The sequence below is a fragment of the Grammomys surdaster genome, unplaced genomic scaffold (assembly GCF_004785775.1).
Source record: "Grammomys surdaster isolate TR1022 unplaced genomic scaffold, NIH_TR_1.0 126531, whole genome shotgun sequence".
Classification (NCBI taxonomy): Eukaryota; Metazoa; Chordata; class Mammalia; order Rodentia; family Muridae; genus Grammomys; species Grammomys surdaster.
In genome coordinates, this window is record NW_021621323.1 from 8982871 (window position 1) to 9000829 (window position 17959).

The window sequence follows — 17959 nt, forward strand, 5'->3', positions numbered from 1 at the left end:
AACATAAAAATATAACCTACTGGGTCCATGCAATATTGCTTGTGTGTGTATGGCTTTAAGGCTGACCACTTGATACTGGATAACCATTTAGGGGGCTTCTCTCTGGGGAAGACCAGTTCTTCCCCTCTCAGTAGCCGCTGTCTGCAGCTTTTGATCTAGGGGTGGTACCGGTGACACTTCCCCATCCACACTGACAAGTTAACTAATGCTTAAACGGTTCTTGATGAATGTGTTCGTCCAAAGGTAGATGGAAAGCAGAACTCTGAGCTGTGTTTCCCTGCAGTGTAGGGTGAAGAACATCGCAGGTTTAAATTGCCTTTGGCTTCTCAGGTCCATCTTTTGCAAGAGTTGAAAGGAAGTAGGACATTTTTCTAGTTCATTGCTAGAATAAAGCCTTTTGCCTGAGTGCTGTCTTCAGTTGGCATCACTTCTTTCTCCTGTTGTGGATAGTGTCTTTGCATGAAGCCCTCAGTGGAATGGTTTTGGTTAGCTCACAGTGAAATACGTAGAAGAAAGTAGAGTTACTCTACGGAACCTTAGCATTCACAGTTACTGTGATTTACCCGGAGCTAAAGTTAGGAGCCGGGGTGCACAGAGATGAACAGAGCATGGACCTTTGCTCTTAAGGAACTCAGTTATGGACGACTTTGGTCTCTGTCCTTTTATAATTCTAACATGGGAAAAAGTTGAGAGCAGGTAGACAGGACGGCTCCGTGGGTGCATGACACCTGGCAGGTGACCTGGGTTCGACTCCCAGAACCTTGATAAAGGTAGACAGGAAAGAATTGACGACACATGCGCACTGCGTCGTTCATGTCCTCACATGTGTGGCTCCCCTCCCCCAATAACAATAAATGACAATTTAAGAAGAGTTGAGGAAGCTCAAGGGAAGAATCTATCCCTTCTGAATCAGAGCAATGGGAGGTCCATAGGCTCTACAGTGTTCAGTTAATTCATCTGTTCAATACTTATAGAATTACACACTTGATCTTGAGCTCCGCTCAGCATCAGTGGTTAAGGTCCATGGCAGCACTGGATGAGAGGGATGTACTGTATTGTGATGTAAATCATGTTGGACACTGTGAATGTGTCCCTCGGTGGACAGCACAGTAGACCAGGAGTGACCGCCCAGGTAAGTTGTCCTAGATAAGGCAAGTGAAAACAGAAAACCGCACAAAGATCTCCGAAGCCAAAAGGAGTACATTCCAGGAAGTATGAGCATCCCAGTTCTGCAGAGGGGTAAATGTTTGAAGGATGTCTGATAAGAGAAGCAAGTAGAAATGTCTCGGGAGCCTTTGATGTCATACTAAGTAGATTAGCCTTAACCACAGGGTAATACAGGACCAGGGTAAAGACTTTAATCAAGGAAATTGCAACTACTTTAGAGCATATGAGCTGGTGCTGATGAGCTAAACCTAACCTAAAAGTGAATTTCTTTCGGGTCAGGATGTTTTAGCTTGTTTTCGAAATTGTCAGTGTTTCACAGGAAACGTGGATTTCACAGACAGTGTTGCAAATCGGTAACTTGGCATTGCTTCGGGGAACCCGTGGGCTAGAGTGCGTTAAGCAGCAGCCCGGATGGAAGGAGCATGCGCTCCGTTTTTACCCAGGCTCACTTCCTTCAGGGCAAATGCCTGGCACGTGCAGACATTTGAGGTTTGGGGCTAATTTTGGAACTTCCTCTTTGGCAGTTTAAGGACTAACTATTTGAGGTTCGGAGCTGGAGTTTTTACAGCGCGAGGTTGTAAGCAGTGGTGGGACTGGAAAGGATAATAAGGCACTAAAAAATCCCGAAGCAGAACGGATGGGGATTCACAGCGTGAAGGCAGTGGTAGGACGGGGTTTCCTGAGGATCTTTTCCGAATACAACTTCATTTTAGCAAAAGGCAGATAGGACTCCTACCTCGCTGGAATTTTAAGTAAGGATTAAATGAGAAGATATTTACAGAGCACTTAGCTCAGGGACTGGCGAATACTCATTCCAACAGAGTGGCTGTTGGGGAAGACTGTGAAGAAGAATCGAGAAGATTGAATCGATGAGGACTCGAAAGTTTCCCATGTGTCCTTTGGTGAACTAGAGGACACGGGAGGGAAAAGGTGCAGATGCTGACGTCAGTTTGGCACCTGTTAAGTGTGGAACACTGGTGAGACTTTGAAATGGAAAAGTTTGATGTAGTCCAGAGTCTGGCTGGCACAGGGTGATTCTGGGGTCCCCATCAATGACCGCTTATATCTTCCTTCCTGCTCTTGGACCTTTCCAGCCAACTTGTTAATTGCCACAACAGTTAATAACACAGGATCATCTTGAAGTAGAAGAATGTGCCGTAGGCAAAATCATATCCTATTTGCTGAAGTGTTTCCTAAAAGCTTTTGTTTGGTTGGTGTGGAAATGCCTTCCAGTTCACCCTTTGGCCCGCATTTGAATGGAAGCGATGATTCAGCATCTCTTTATACCAAGGGCGGAAAAGTCATCCTCTATAAGCAGATTCTCTTTCCCCCTGGTTAGCCTCTTCTATTTGATGTCACTAGCATTTCTAATTATAGACGAATGTTTGGAGGAAAGTGGGTGGCTGCTGGGAAGGACACGCGGGGTTGCTTTTGGAGTTGTATGCCTTCCTAACTTCGTCAAGCCTCAGCTCACAAGCTCTTTCTTTTGCTTGGTGTCCCTACTCTCACAGCTGACTTCTGTTCCTTCTCTACACTCTTATTACATTTGCATGGACCCTGGGTCATGCACCCTCTGCTATTCTGGTGATTTGTGGGCCAACATTATTTCTTCTGCTGGAGTGTTTGCCCCTGAAGGTGAGCCAGTGCTTTAGACACCATTACACCCAGTGGAGCGGCTTCTGCTGCGTGTGTCCAGTCCATTCAGTACACTTGTAAATGTGAAGGGATAGGAATTTCTATATGATAGGGATCCAAAAAGCCAGGCCTGGTGGCACACACATTTAATCTCAGCACTTGGGAGGCAGAGATGGGTCTATGTATCGAGTTCCAGGCCAGGCGGGGTTTTGTAGAGACCCTGTCTCAAAAACCAACAACAAAAATATGCAGGAGATATAACTTTAGTAAGCAGATTTTTAGGAAGGACAATTGACTGTGAAAATGAACATCTTTACTCTGCCTCCCTTGTAAGTTTATATTTCATTAACTCTTAAGGTTTTTTTTTTACATGTTTTCACTCTACTGAGAATAATCTTCTTTCCTTCCTTCCTTCCTTCCTTCCTTCCTTCCTTCCTTCCTTCCTTTCTTTTTCTGTTGCACTAGCCCTTCAGATGCAGAGACTCTGCTGCTTTCTGGCCATGTTTCTACTGCTCATTCTGAGTCCCCTCCTGTGCCCACATGATAAATTCCTACTCCTTTCAGATTCAGTGCTCAATCCTGAAGGCAGTTTCTGGCATCTTTCTGTCTTCTACCTCCATGCAGAGACATTCTGCTGTGTTCTTTCAACATCTTGTATACCTGTCATGGCTGTCTTCCTCAGAAGACTGCGTTGTGTTTCAAAGGAACTTTTGTATATTTAAAGAACTCAAGGTCTGGGAGCTAGATTTGTGACACTCTTAAAATATACTGTGAAATATGTATATGTAAATGTATGCATTTGTGATTTATAACAGTCATATACATAGAGGCTTAGAAAAAGCCCCCGGGAGGGCTATACTTAGGACTAGAGGCTAAAGCAAAACTTGGAGATAGTGAAGGTAAAATTGAGCCCTGAAGCCTGTCTAGATGTGAGTCTGACAGACAAGGGAAGAGCGGCATTCCACGTGACAGACAGACAGAGCCTTTTGAGTGTTGCTTCCTGGGAACTGCAGTCAACCTTCCATGATTGGAGATGAAGCTGATAGTTGGAGAAGAATACAGACATCCGATATGGCTTGAAAGCTAGCCCAAGTGCAAGCCAAATGAAGGGAGCCAATGAGTGAATACAGGGAGAACACCATCTCTGAATCACAGTCTAGGGAGGGCCTCTAATGGTGGCTTAGGCCTGGATTGAAGTCCACATACTAGAGGGAGAAGGACTGTTGTGCCCTCTCTCATTTAACCAATTTTGTACCAATGGGCATTTAGGGAATCAAGATTTGCCTACGATTTAGGTTATTAAGATTTGCCTGGGAACAACTAATACTTTTCTTAAAGAAAGAAACACAAATGGTCAAAATCACAAATATTCCACATCATATGAGTGTAGGTACAGTCCTAATACTGATTTAATTTTTGAAACAGTGAATGTGTACCTTGATTCACATGTTTTTGAACATAGGGATTTTTGTTACTGAAGAAGGAAAAGATGGCTACATTAAAGTTTTTCTGTCCTTTGCGATGATGCCTCAGTAAGCTTGGCATCCCCATGGAGAGGGTCGAATCTTCCACTAACATAGATACAGTAAATTTAAGCTAATTGAAATACTACAATGTGTTTCATTCTATCCTGAGGAATTATTGCATTGTGCTATCTGATGTCGTGTAAACATCTTCTTTGAGTCAGTCAGCACTGCTTTCTACAACAGTTTGTAACTTTCCTAAACCCACATGACCAATCCACGCCCCTCGTGGGTTCTTTGTTCTCAAGACATTTGTGCTTGCTCCCATCTCTCCTTCTTGGACCTACCTGCCCCGGGACAGGACGAGGGATTAGTCTCATTCATTCTTTATATTCATAGTTCTTATACGTTGTCTTGCCAAGGACTTTTCCTCTTTGCCAGCCTTAGGGTGCCATTTTAATGAACACCTATGCTGAGAGGGCTGTTGCTCTGTGTACTTCACTTTAGAGTTCCTTTCAGTTCTCGAAGTAAACCTGTGGGTAAGTTTGATCCGAGTCATGTGAAATTTCTGTTAAGTAAAATGAAAAAAAAATGTGGTAAATTTTTAGCTTTTCATCTATCTTTGAGAGGAGAATGTAACTGTGTAATCTTTATAGTTCACTTATTTCCTCAGCTGTCTTATTCCAACATCTGTAATCAACGTCTATGAAAAAAGCACATTGAAAAAGCGAGCAACAGCTCAAAGAATGTCAGTCTAGGTAGCCATATTATCAAACTCCCCTCTCTCTCTCTCTCTCTCTCTCTCTCTCTCTCTCTCTCTCTCTCTCTGTGTGTGTGTGTGTGTGTGTGTGTGTGTGTGTGTTTTAACCTGAGAGTTTAAATTGAAAAGAAGGAAGAATGAACTCCATCTGTTAACTACTGACGTTTTACACGTGTTCTTACGGTGCTTTTCCGGTTCCATCATGTCTTACATACTCATATGCCCTGACATCCTCTACAAGGAAGCAGCAAGTCTCTTCTGTTTTCAGAATCTCTTCAAACCCATGGGTTCTGTTTTTCAATTATTATTCATTGACATCATCATTCTTCTTAATATTCCCACCATCCTGAATCTGGCCAGTGGGAACTCACCACGCCAGCTTCTGTGTGCTTTGCATAGATCTCCAACATTCTGTAAGTATTGTTCTGCTTTCTGCTGCAGAAAAATGTAGCTTTTCTTCAGTGGCCATGGTCTCTCTCTTTGAAGAAAGAGAAACTCAAGCTCCGTTGTGCATCCTGCTACAGATATCCACTTAACAAGAAATAGAACTCGCTCCTTTTCCAAATGAATAGTAACAGCTTCTCACATGTTCTTAAAAGTCTGACTTGGCTTTACCCTAAATTCCACTCTGTCTCAATGAACACAGAACGGAATTTCAAGTAAAATGAAAAATGATACCAGTACCCAAGGGAAGATTTTTTTAAAATGCTTTTTAAAAAGATATTTATTTATTCATGTATGTGAGTACACGGTCACTCTCTTCAGACACTCCAGAAGAGGGCATCACATTCCATTACAGATGGTTGTGAGCCACCATATGATCGCTGGGAATTGAGGTCAGAACTTCTGGAAAAGCAGTCAGCGCTCTTAGCCACTGAACCATCTCTCCAGCTCAAGGAAGAGGTTTGAAGTGTGAAGGCAGAGTGCTTAATTATGATAAACAAAAGCTGGATGGAGATGCAAAGATGCAGAGGCAGACACTTCCGTTCCTCTGGGCTTCTCTGGAAATAAAGGCAATTAGTGAGAGATGAAAGGAATACTTGAGAAATTCCTCTGAATCGGATTTTCCCAGAGACAGAAAATGAAGCAAGTTCTTGCCAGACAATTCTTGGAAGGCATTGTTATTTATTTCACTTTGTTCTCTAAGTGGGTATCAATTTATTAGTCCTGGCCTTTTTTGACTATAGCTCATTATTAGTTAATATTTTAATTATGGCAATGTCAAGTTTTGCAAAAAAAAAGCCAAAAATTAAAAAAAAATTCCTTAGATGTAGCAATACTTCATTAAAGCTTCAGAGTATACAACAAGTAATAGAATAAAGAGATTATTGTATCGTAAAAATACTCTAGCAGGTTCCTTTGGAAATGATAGACTGTTTCTTCGAGACACTTATCCTTAGAAGCATCACTAAGTACCATTGTGCATTTGAACACCATTCTCAGCCCTCATTCCTTTCTGCTTAGCACTTTATCATAACCTCTCTTTCCTATTTCCAAATTACTTCACACACTGGTCTCCCTCTTCTTTCTTAATCCACCAGAGGAGTAGATTGAACATTGGCCTGAACCAAGACATTTTTACTGAAATTAGTCAACTTACTTAGCCTGAGCTGATTCCGTGGCAATAGCCATGTCTTTCCTGCCATATATGGGTACCACAAGGAGAAATTCAGCCACGTGAAATAGTTTTCAGTTTAGTGTTCAAGAGAACATTTACCAGATAGCCTTTTAGATAAGAATCAGAGGTACTTTACACTGGTTTTAATTACAGCAAGAATTTAATGTTTTGAACTTGTTGAATAGTTGACTAGTGTCCATACAATGTTTGGGGCAAACTGAGAGTTGTTTTCGGTTGGAGCTCTTGCCTGGTGGGTTCCGTTCTGTATGTGTATGTGATGGCTCAGGGTCCGTTCTGCATGTGTATGTGATGGCTCAGGGTCCGTTCTGCATGTGTACGTGATGGCTCAGGGTCCGTTCTGCACGTGTATGTGATGGCTCAGGGTCCGTTCTGTATGTGTATGTGATGGCTCAGGGTCCATTCTGCATGTGTATGTGATGGCTCAGGGTCCGTTCCAGTAGATCTTTATAAACTCTGCCTTCATTCCTTTTAGGTTCTATTAATAAGCAGTGAGGGATTTCACAAAGCTTTTAGCAACATTTTTCTCTTCCAAGGTCAACTGTGCTTTGCAAATGAGATTCTCTTTATATTTGTACCCCCGCCCCACCTCCAATCTACCCAAATCCAGTCCATGGAGTGTCTGGGAATTATGAGAGCTCTCTAACAATCATTTTACAGCTGTTCTTTCTTCTCTGCTCTTGAATGCATTTTGTCACCTTCTTCCTAAGGAAGATGACCTAGAGGAGAAGGTATGACACCATGTCAAAAATGACAGATGGCACTCAAGGACTCAAAGGCATTCTTACATTAGGAAAATTCCTGTCAAGGATAGATCTTGGATTGGCTTTGTCCTCATTGCTTTCTAGAACAGCTGTCCTCTTAGCATCTCAACTTGTCTTTATTAGCGCAGATGCTGGCCCTTGATGGCCAGTGTAATTCACTTGTGTGTGAAACATTATACAATTAGTAAGTGAGGTGGATTGCCTCCTAGCTTTGGATAGATCAATATTTTTGCGAGAACAACAAAGCACTGTTGGATTTTCAGAATCCCAGCTGCAACAGTTAGGATAACTCTGAGTATATTTTTAGAATACACTCAAAGGTGAGAAGTGTGGCCTCAGGGTATTGAAGAACTGTGTTTGCTCTGAAAGGGGAGACGTGTTTCTCTTTCTTGTCAAAACAATGACTTAGCAGTTACTCAGTGTCCCCAGAGATGTGACAGGGATATTGGGGCACATTTTGAGCATGATGTACCTCTGTGTACTGATCTTTAAGGGAGAATAATCTATCAGATCAGTGATCCTTATGAGACCTTTCTTTACTGAGCTGAAACCATATAAGTATGGCAGGGACAGCACACCGTCTAATGTGGTCCGGCTCTCTTGTTCCTGATCCACACAGAGATCAGAGAACCCAGGTAGGCCTCTCTGATTACCTGTAGTATATTTCTTCCAGGTTTCATGCATTATCTCCTGGTGACGGTTTGGATCATCAGTCCTTTCTCTTCAGTAATGCCTCAATGCGAACGCCTCAATTCACTGAGTAGTATATTTTATGCATGCAGTTTTTACCCATCCCTGAAAGTCACATTACAACGGAATTAGTTATTACTAGGCAGGCCAGTTTACACAAAAATGGGGAGCCAATTTTGTATAGATTTCTAAATGGGCATGTGCTTTCTGGTTACTTATATGTATTAATGAAGCTCTTGGCATACTTGCATAAGTATGTGGCATTGTAGATTCAAAAAAAACATGGTGTGTTCTGTTTCCATACTAGAAGTTACTAATAGGACTTCCAACTGTGTATCCAAAAAAGCAGAGCCAATACCCTTGTCTGTCTTGATAAGAGCAGGTAAAGTGCATATTCCGGAGCCTAGTGTTCAAGACCAGTCAGGGGTTGTATTTGGCGGAGTGTGACAGTGCTAGAACGAATGGGGCTGGTGTTAAGAATCCTTCTCTATTTGTCTTTTCATTCTCAAGATCTCTGGTCAGAAGAGAGCTGTAGCTCTCAGTTCCCAGCAGGAACACAGACAAGCATATTTGACAAGCTCCCCTAAGTAGCACCCCAATAGCTCGACTCAGTGACTTCTGTTTATATTATAAATTAGCCAGAACTGAGTCCTTTGGATACTCCTATCTGCCAAGGAGAAGAAGAGAAAATGTAATTTTCCATTGTAAACTCACTGTGCACTATGAAAATAAAAACCAACAGGCATTCTGTAGTAAGGCAAAAAGGAAATAGAAAGGCAGGAATCCAAAGCATCCTGCTGGCCTGCTAGGATCTGTCTGGGGCTTCCTTTGATCTCATCTGCTGTCTAAGGACTTTGGGGGATAGCCTACAAAGGCTTGTCCCACTCAGTGAGAATCACCTCACTGCCTTCCCCTCTCCCACCTGTTCACCCGGGGAAGTCTTTGCCTGTAGTCTCCACTGCACCTTTCCTTGGACATTTGTTCTCTGTGGTAGTTCAGACTTGAGACTCTATGATTACAGTTGTCCACACTCCTCCTCTGCTTTGAAATTCTCTAGTTGGCCTAAACAAAATGAGTCATTCCCCCATCTCTCCACACATGTGTATCGAGTATAATAAATGTTTGATGCATATTTACTGACTTCTATCTTCGACCTAAAACCAAGATGGGGGAGGGGAGAGGGAAGTCCTTTTATGAAAAATTTTATAAACAGTTTTAATTTTCTGTGAAGAAAATAATTGATTGTGTCAGCTCTGTGTGCACTCTACCACTTTTAATAGCTGCTGGGTAATCTGTTACTGGTCACTTCAGGTAGAAATGCAATCAGCAGTTTCTTTAAAATGCTGAGTCCCCAAATGTAGCAGAACCATTAACAGCCCTGACCTCTTGGAATGTGTACATTTGATGGACCTAAGATTAGGGCATCCTGCTGAGAGCAAATAAAAAAGGAGAGAGGACAAAAAACCCTTTGTGAGTAAAAGACACCCAAAAACCATGAATGGAAAGCCATCAGCTGGTCAAAGGTCAAAGGTAATACATCCTGGAGGCCACAAGTCTGTACCACCAAGTGTCCTCCAAGTAAATAGGTATTTTTTAAAGCTACCTTTTCATATCTTCAGATATTTTCACATCCTATTTATCCTAGGGAATTATCACTTTGACTCACATATAACAGATATGTATATTACTTTTAAGGAAAATATAATGTTCTGGGAGCCTCAGAAGACTATTTAGTTTACATTCATAAATAAAAATGTTATAATCAATGGAATAGCAGTCTTTAAAAAAGTATTTATTCATGTATGTATGTGCATGCACATACCATGGTACCTGTGGAGGTCATAGGACACCTTGTGGGAGTTGGTGGTTCTCTTTTACCATATAGAGCATTGAGATTAAACTCAGGTCATCAGACTTGGTGGGAGGCACCCTTACCTGCTGAGCCATCTTAACAGTCCTTGAATATTTTCTTTCTAAAATGAATTTTTTTTCAAACTTGCACTTCTTAATGATGAGGCCTAGATGTTACAGAGAACCATGTTTGATGGACTTCCTTTAAAAATCTTCATTCAGTATAAACTGTTTACCATTCACTGAAAGTAATACTGGAAAGCTTTCTAGAAATTCATGGTTTTTGGGTGTCTTTTACTCACAAAGGGTTTTTTGTCCTCTCTCCTTTTTTTGTGTCTCAGAGAAATGAACACAGTTCTTTCCCCTTTGAATGCATTCTACGTCTGAAGTCCAAGTTTCAGAAACCTCCACGTTCTTTTCTCGTTGTTCTGCCCATCCTCTTCTGTGCTTTGAAGCCACAGTAGGGATTATAGTCAACAGGCCTAATTGTCATAATAAACAGGCTGACAGGGACAGGACCAGTATGCTCTTTGGAATACCAGGGAGAGCTGAGCGAGGGAATGTCCAAAACCAACATATGGTGTAGGTGTAGATCGGTGTAGGTCGGATGCAGGAGTGTCACAGGGAATGTTTGAGAATTGAGGAAACTAGAAGTGCATGCCAGAGTGGAGCACAGCAGAGAAGGAACAGGCATCCAAGGCTTCAGAAGGCAGAGGCAGGGTTGACGGCATTGCCCTCGCTCAAGGCCTATCTGCTTTGTGTCTGCTGGTTACTGAAGTTCATCTCTTCCAGTCACGAACACAAATCATGGCTGCCTAGGTCCAGCCTGAACTTGAACTTCTCAGACCTGATTGCTTCCTTTACCTCTGAATGAGTCAACATGTGGGAATCCTTACAGCTTTCAAATTTATCCAGTAATTCTCCTGATCATGATAGTCTTACAGAAACTTGTTAAGTTAAACACTTCAGTATGAGAGTTTAGGAACACCACACCATCTCATTCCAAGCACAATCGGCTGTTTCTTATCCTTCTGTGAGCATTTACTCATCTCGTTAGCTACCCAGGCCTCTTGACTGACCTCTCACCATTGGTCAACTCTTGCTGCTTGTGTTTCCTCTCCGTGGGTGATCTTCTTTCTTCCGTGTTCCCGTGCTTCACGATCCAGCACACTTGTCTTTATTAGGCTTTCTATTCTAGCCCATATGTGGTGATGTCTTTACACATTCATTGGGTGTTTGCTAACCGATATGCTCATGAATAATAATTGTCTTGAATTGAGAACATGTGTTGTGTCGTGGGGCTGGAGTGATGGCTCAGTGTTTTTAAGAGTGTGGATTACTCTTGCAGAGGACCCACATTTGGTTCACAATACCCATGTTAGGTGGCTCACAACAGCCTATAACTTCAGCTTTCAGGTATCTGATGTTCTCTTCTGGATTCTTCAGACCCTGTATTCACATGTACATGTACACACATACACACACACACACACACACAAAATCTAAAAAGGAACATGGAATGGTTTTGCCTTTAAAAAGATTGTCAACTCCTTGAAGTCAGACATCACAGTTTTATTTTTCATATTATAGTATCCGTTATAATAACATCATGAACATATAAGGTATACTAGAACAGTCTTTCCCATCTTTGGCTCCATGACATTCTGGTGTCATTTAGATAACTTATTTGTGGGTGGGACATCTGAACACTGTAGGATGTTGCCTCTGCCCTATCTGCCAGCAAACTCCAAAATGTCTTTAGACATTTACAGTATCCTCCGGTATACAAGGGACCCCCATGAAATTCCACTGATACAAGGCAGACAGGGTAAATTTCTGAGCTGGAAAAAGACATGTGTTCTTGAGAGAAGTGAATGTGATTGTTAGCAAGAGTAAGGTTAAACTGGGATCTTTCAATTTTGCTGAGCCACTGTAACTTCAAAACAAAACAAAACTGTAATGCATGCCAGGGTTAGGAAGGATCAAGATGATGAGAATATCTGTGAAGAGAAGTAACGAAAAACTCTGGTTTTGTTTGTTTCATTTTTAATCAGTTTATTCTTAGGCTATCATTGCCTATAAAATAATAAGTTGTTATTTAATAAGAAATTTATGTCCTTTTGGATTTTGACCATACTGTTGATCAAACCCAGAGTCTCCCATATTCTAGAAAAGTGCTTTGCTACCAAGTCACATACTAACCTAGAAAACTATTGATTTCACAGAAACCCAGTAAGTTCAAACTAAACATTTTGTTGACTTGTACTTGAGAGAGTACGTTTTGAAATTGTGTGTGAACATTTTTGTAAAGGTATCTGTTACCTTTCTTGATTATTTGAGCAGTATACTCAGGTAACAAAATTTTTCAGCCCCAGGAGATACTTATATAATAAATTCATACCTGTACCTTTGTAGTGTAGGCAGTGGAAAGAAACAGTGGTTTCATAACTTTTGTGACTTTATTGAAAGTTGTTAGTTTTGTATCATCATCACACTAGTCTGTGACCTTAGTGCTTTATGGGGGCTGCACTGCTGACCCAGGATTGACACACACACTGTCCTCTTTCCACAGCTGTGTGTCAACCACAGTGCAAACATGGAGAGTGCATCGGGCCAAACAAGTGCAAATGTCACCCTGGATTTGCTGGGAAAACCTGCAACCAAGGTAGGCAAACCTCGTGGAAGCCCTGACACCTCTATCCCTAACACACAAAGAATTCGAAATTCCCCCCTAGCCATTTTCAGAGCTGTTTCTCCCAGCTATGAAAGAGTTAAAAAAATGGTAAATCTTAGACAAATATATTTTGCCAAAGGATGTTCCCTTACTTGTATTCTTGGATACTCATTAAAATTTGTTTGTGGAGAAGCAAATGGTTATATCTGTAATTTAAGTTTTATATTCTGGGGTCGTGAGAGGGACCAGTAGATAAGAGCTCTTCCTGGGCAAGCCTGGTAACTTGAATTTGAACCTTAGAACCCACATAAAGGTGGAGGGAGAGAACCAAATGTACAAAGTTGTCCCCTGGCATCTACACATGTGCCATGGCACACGCACTCCCACCACCTCACATACACGGGCACACAAATAAAACATAAAAATACATACATGCAAACATACATACATACAAACATACAAACATACATACATACAAACATACATACATACAAACATACATACATACATACATACATACATACATACATACATATGGTTTTTAAACTCTTACATTCTAGAATTTCTTCTTTCTCCACTAATACTTTTAGGAAGTGGAATACCATCTGTTTTACTTAGGTATATAGGTAATAACAAAACCGATCACGTTCTTCATTTGAAGAGACCAAAGGTCAGAGATATTCGGTGTCTTGCCTGAGTAAACAGAACTAGTTGAGAAGAGCTGTGATGGCTTTGAGCTATGACTTACACAGTCCATATTCATTTTGCTATGCTAGTTTTCCATGAAAAAATTGCAACTGGAAACTCGGTTATTTCACTCTTCCTCCACAGTTTTCCACACAAGGCTTCTCTTCTTAATTAACCTGTACCTGCAGACCTCAACTGTTAGAGTTAAAAAGCTAAAAAGAAAAGTTAACGTTAATTGCATTTGAAAAGATAAGAGTTATCCTTTACTTGAAAACAAAAAATAAGCTCACATATCTTAAAACTTTGCAGATCCTGCAAAACCAGCAGTCAGGATGCATCCCGACAGGCACGGTTCATTCTTGGACAGTAGGGACCTTTGCAGCCTCTCTGATTTCTGGGTCCCTAAGGGATGTTAACATGGGACTCACATTTGCTAGGTGCACACTCTCTACTCATTAACTGAATGACAGATTCACACACAACTCTTGGTCTTAAGAGGCATAGGAACCTAAGAGAGTCCCGCAGAGATTTTTGGTATTACATCTTATGCAGTCGGAGTCCATAGACTGAGCCTGTCAGATACAAACTGGGAGGAATGACCTGGGTAAGTGTGAAACTCAGCCTGGAGTCCCTATAAACCTTACTAGAGCAAATTGTGCAGACTGACCATACAATAAATGAACTGCTTTTGTCTAGGTCCACACATTTTCATAAAGTAGAAAGCATGCCTCAGAGATAGAGGAAATCAGAAGGTGTTTTTTTTCCCCTTAAGGAAAGTGTCAGTAAGCAGTAAGCTTGAAATAATCTCACATAACTGGAAGTTAGCACATGATTAGTTAAGCAGCAGGGTAAGGTAATCTCACTACAAGTCACAGCTGATTCAGAAGCAGCCTTGGAAACCTGCTTGGTGGGATAAAGCTCTGAAATGAATAACAGACACCAGTACATGAGAGATACCTGGGTGCCACCAGAATGGCAGGGCAAGCTATGCTTTCAACTGGCTGGATTTAATAGTCTACACACCCAGGTTGATCTGGGTGGGTTGAGGGGGGAGGCTCATTCTTCCCTCTGAGTCATTTTCTGGACTTGTTGCTCTAAGATCAGATATGAAGTTATGGCTTTGAAATCATTAGCATTCGCTATAAGACATATGCTGCCTTTTACAGTAGGTGGAATTCAAACTCAAATTCCGACAAGATTATATTTAATCATTTGCTCTCCCCTTGTTATTCTCCAGTAATATTATTCATGCCTATTTCCTTCTTCTTAAGCACTTCCACCCAAATAAATCCACCCGATCCAAGAAAGGATACTATTAAAAATAATTCTTCTACAGTTGTCCCACTGGGGAATTCCTTTTGGCAAATAAGTTATATCACCTGGAGATTCTTAGCATTCAAACATATCATGTTGTCATAATTTTTTAGAAATTAAGACATTCTTCCAAATGAAGATTTCATATTAATTTCAGAAGAAATCATTTATTATTGATTACTAACTAATTTTGGATTGGTTTCTGATCTCTATGCTGGTTTCCTCATTCCCAAGGAAAGAACAGCATAGAACCACGATGTAGAACCACACATTAAGTCTGCTTCTACAGCTCACGGTAGACTGCCCATAGCCCTGCCGAGCACTTGCAAGTGCTTTCACCCTAACTAGGGTATTATCAACAACCTTGCTTTCTAAAAGCTCCAACCCCAGAAACAAAGGTGCCTGTGATTTAGAAAGTCAAGTGGCCAATAAACAGAGTGTGTTGTAACACAGAAAGCCAAGAGGCTTCCTTCCCTTTTGACATTGAGCTTTGAGCCGAGTCATGTCACCATAGCTGGTTAGACAGCAATGGCAACAGTTTAGCATTGCTTTATAAAGTGGCTGATTCATTGTGCATTCTAATTCAATGTGAACCGAACCTGGTGTAAGCTTTTATTTTTGAATAAAAGCATGATGGTCTGTCGTGTTATGATTTAGGTAAAATCCAGATGCAAATGAGTATTTGTGCATTACTTGGGAATATTTTTAAACTATTATTAGCAATGTAACAATATAAGATGACTCTTAAATTGGTCATTTAAACTTTAATATTCTAAACAGAGTTAGTTGATTATGTCAATATTTGTATAATTTGGTTTCATTGTCTAACTTCTGTTGGTGAAAGTCACATGCTAATCTTTTTGTTTGTTTTTTAATGGTATGAGAGTGGTGGATTATTAATTTATAAGTTTTCTTTGGAAAGGAAGGTAGCTATCATAAATTTTTAGAGAGAAAATAAAGAAAGACAGAAAACAATTGGAAATTATTTGTGAAGTAGCCAGAGCCTTATTAAGCTCTATCAGCATTTTGTAAATGTTTAATATATACTTGTGAAGATTTTTAGGGCTAAAAATGACATCAGTTCAAAGCTGACTCTTATTACCTTCTGCCTGTTGTGAAGATGAGCCCTTCCACCCAACTCCTCTTGACCAAGGCAGTGAACAGCCTCTTTTCCAACCCCCGGATCATCAAGCCACAAGTGTACCTTCAAGGGGTGAGCGTACATTGTCTCAGGTGGCCACTGCTCCCACCTGCAAGGCTTCCTGCAGTTATGTGACTTCTTGCAATGAAGGCTTGTGCAGAGACGCCCAGCCTTCAGCCTGAGCATGTGAAGCAGGCCATGGAATTGTCACCTGTTGCTGATTCTCTGTGCCCTGGAAAGCAGGGAGCTTTCTCTCCTCCTCCTGTACCATGAATGGCCACTTTCCCCCTCTTTTCTGAGTTTGGAAACCTTCTCCCAAAAACAGATGGCAAGATAGGTTTTGTTTTCTTAGTTTGGAGAAGTCGACAATTCCTCTACGAAGCTATGAGTTTGGGTGACTTTTTCCAGGTAGATTTTTAGAAGGAATTTAATGCCCTTCTTCTCTTACTGTCCAGGATATGGGATTTTAGGTTTGTTTAGAAATCAGACCACACTTTGGCTTCTTTCTTTTGGTACACACTCTGCAATGGCCAAAGAGTGGAGTTCTGGTCCTAATTAGTTGTTCATTGACAATCTGTTGGAAGCAACTCAGTCTTATCAGCAGTGTGGAGTAGGGGACAGGAAGGTAGCTCTTCCCCTGCTTGTCTGTTGGGCTGCTGTGAACTCGTTCCCCTGGAACTATTTTGTAGTCTCCATAGTGATGGAAAAATCTGTAGGGAAGTAAGGTGGTAGGCTCACTTTCTACTTCTGATTTTATCTTTACCCACTCATATGTTTAACTTAGAATAACTGAAATAGTTGGTGAAAAATTGTTGTTGTTGCTGATTGGGAACTTGTTAAATTTGTACTTGTTCTGTTCAAGGGGCCAGAACAATGGTGTTCACTTTAGAGTTGCTCATAATTAAGAAAGCTATGGCTGTCAATAATTAGACATCTATTCACCTGTGACCTGGCTTTAGTGAGATAAAATTTTAAAAGTTAGATTTCTGAAACATCATCCAATTTAAGCATCAAAGGGGAAAAGTCCAAATGCGTTAAAGCGACCAGAGGGTGTCTTTCTGTAAAACAGCAGTTATCTTATGTGAGGACTCTCTCCCAGATCTTTCAAGCTACCTTTCATCGTCTGCATGCTAATACAGTTTCTGACTCTCTTTGTCGTGAAGTCAAATGATGATGCTATGCAGCTTGCACTTCTGCTCTGGACCAGCTCCCTTCTCACCCCCCCCTTCCTGCTCCTTGCTCCTGAATCCACCAGCCTGCTTAAATGTAGCCATGATGATAATATTCTTCATGGGTTATATGCATTAGTATTTAAAGTGCTTGAATATAAGGGATAAAATTACATCCTTTAGTATAAGATATATGCATGACAGAGTTCATTATAATTTTATTATAGATCTATGCTTCCAGGGTAAGATGAAAGGAACCTTAAAATAGAAACCCTAAGGTTTATTTTCTAGACTCATTTACCAACTTTTAAATTTCTATAAGACAGTGAGGATCAAGGGGAGTCTTTCATGCTTGTTATAAGGACGTTTATTGTAATTTGAAAGTGTCATTTAAAATTTCTGACTCGAATTGATAAGAATACAGATATGAGTACCACATTTATCACACACTAACTCAATTTTGAAAGGCTTTGGGTCAACCCAGAAACAAGGTGGGTTAATTATAGACTAGAAACACTGAGAAAAATGAAGGGCAAAGAGGTTCTTCAGCAAGATGCCGGGAGCTTTGATGTTCCCTCCTCACAGGCTGGAACCCTGTTTTGTTAATGCCTGTAGGGGTTCTGGTAAGGGGCACTGTGAGTATGTTGGAGATGGGGCCAGGCAGTCATCAGGGATATTAACATAACACCAACCACCTGTCAAGGGAATGCCAGCCAGGCCATTAACAGCTGCTAGAGCAATTTCTCAAGTGGCTTCCACATGCCTGAATTATTACATAGCTTTTAATATCAGGTAATAGGACCAATATCACCTCATGTTTACCCATTGGATGCTTTCTTTTTTCTTCCTTTTCCATATTTTTTTCATAGAGCAAATTTTCAGAATTTTTAAAAGTATGACAGTTCGTTTTTTTCCATAATATTTTTATTGATTATTTGGGAATTTTACTTCATGAACCCTGATCACACTCACTTCCCAGTCCTCTAACCATTGTGACCCACCCCCAAA

General features: G+C 40.9%; 1 protein-coding gene across 4 annotated transcripts in view; it reads left to right on the forward strand.

Moving 5' to 3' along the window:
- Nucleotides 1–17959, forward strand: part of Npnt (nephronectin) — a 66399-nt gene that overhangs the window by 19642 nt on the left and 28798 nt on the right. For 2 of the 4 annotated variants that reach the window (XM_028760354.1, XM_028760355.1), the window contains 2 exons: nt 12539–12631; nt 15762–15854. In XM_028760354.1, the coding sequence (XP_028616187.1) occupies nt 12539–12631; nt 15762–15854 (186 nt within the window). The remainder of the gene's footprint in view (nt 1–12538; nt 12632–15761; nt 15855–17959) is intronic. The other 2 variants (XM_028760357.1, XM_028760358.1) reach the window with 1 other exon arrangement.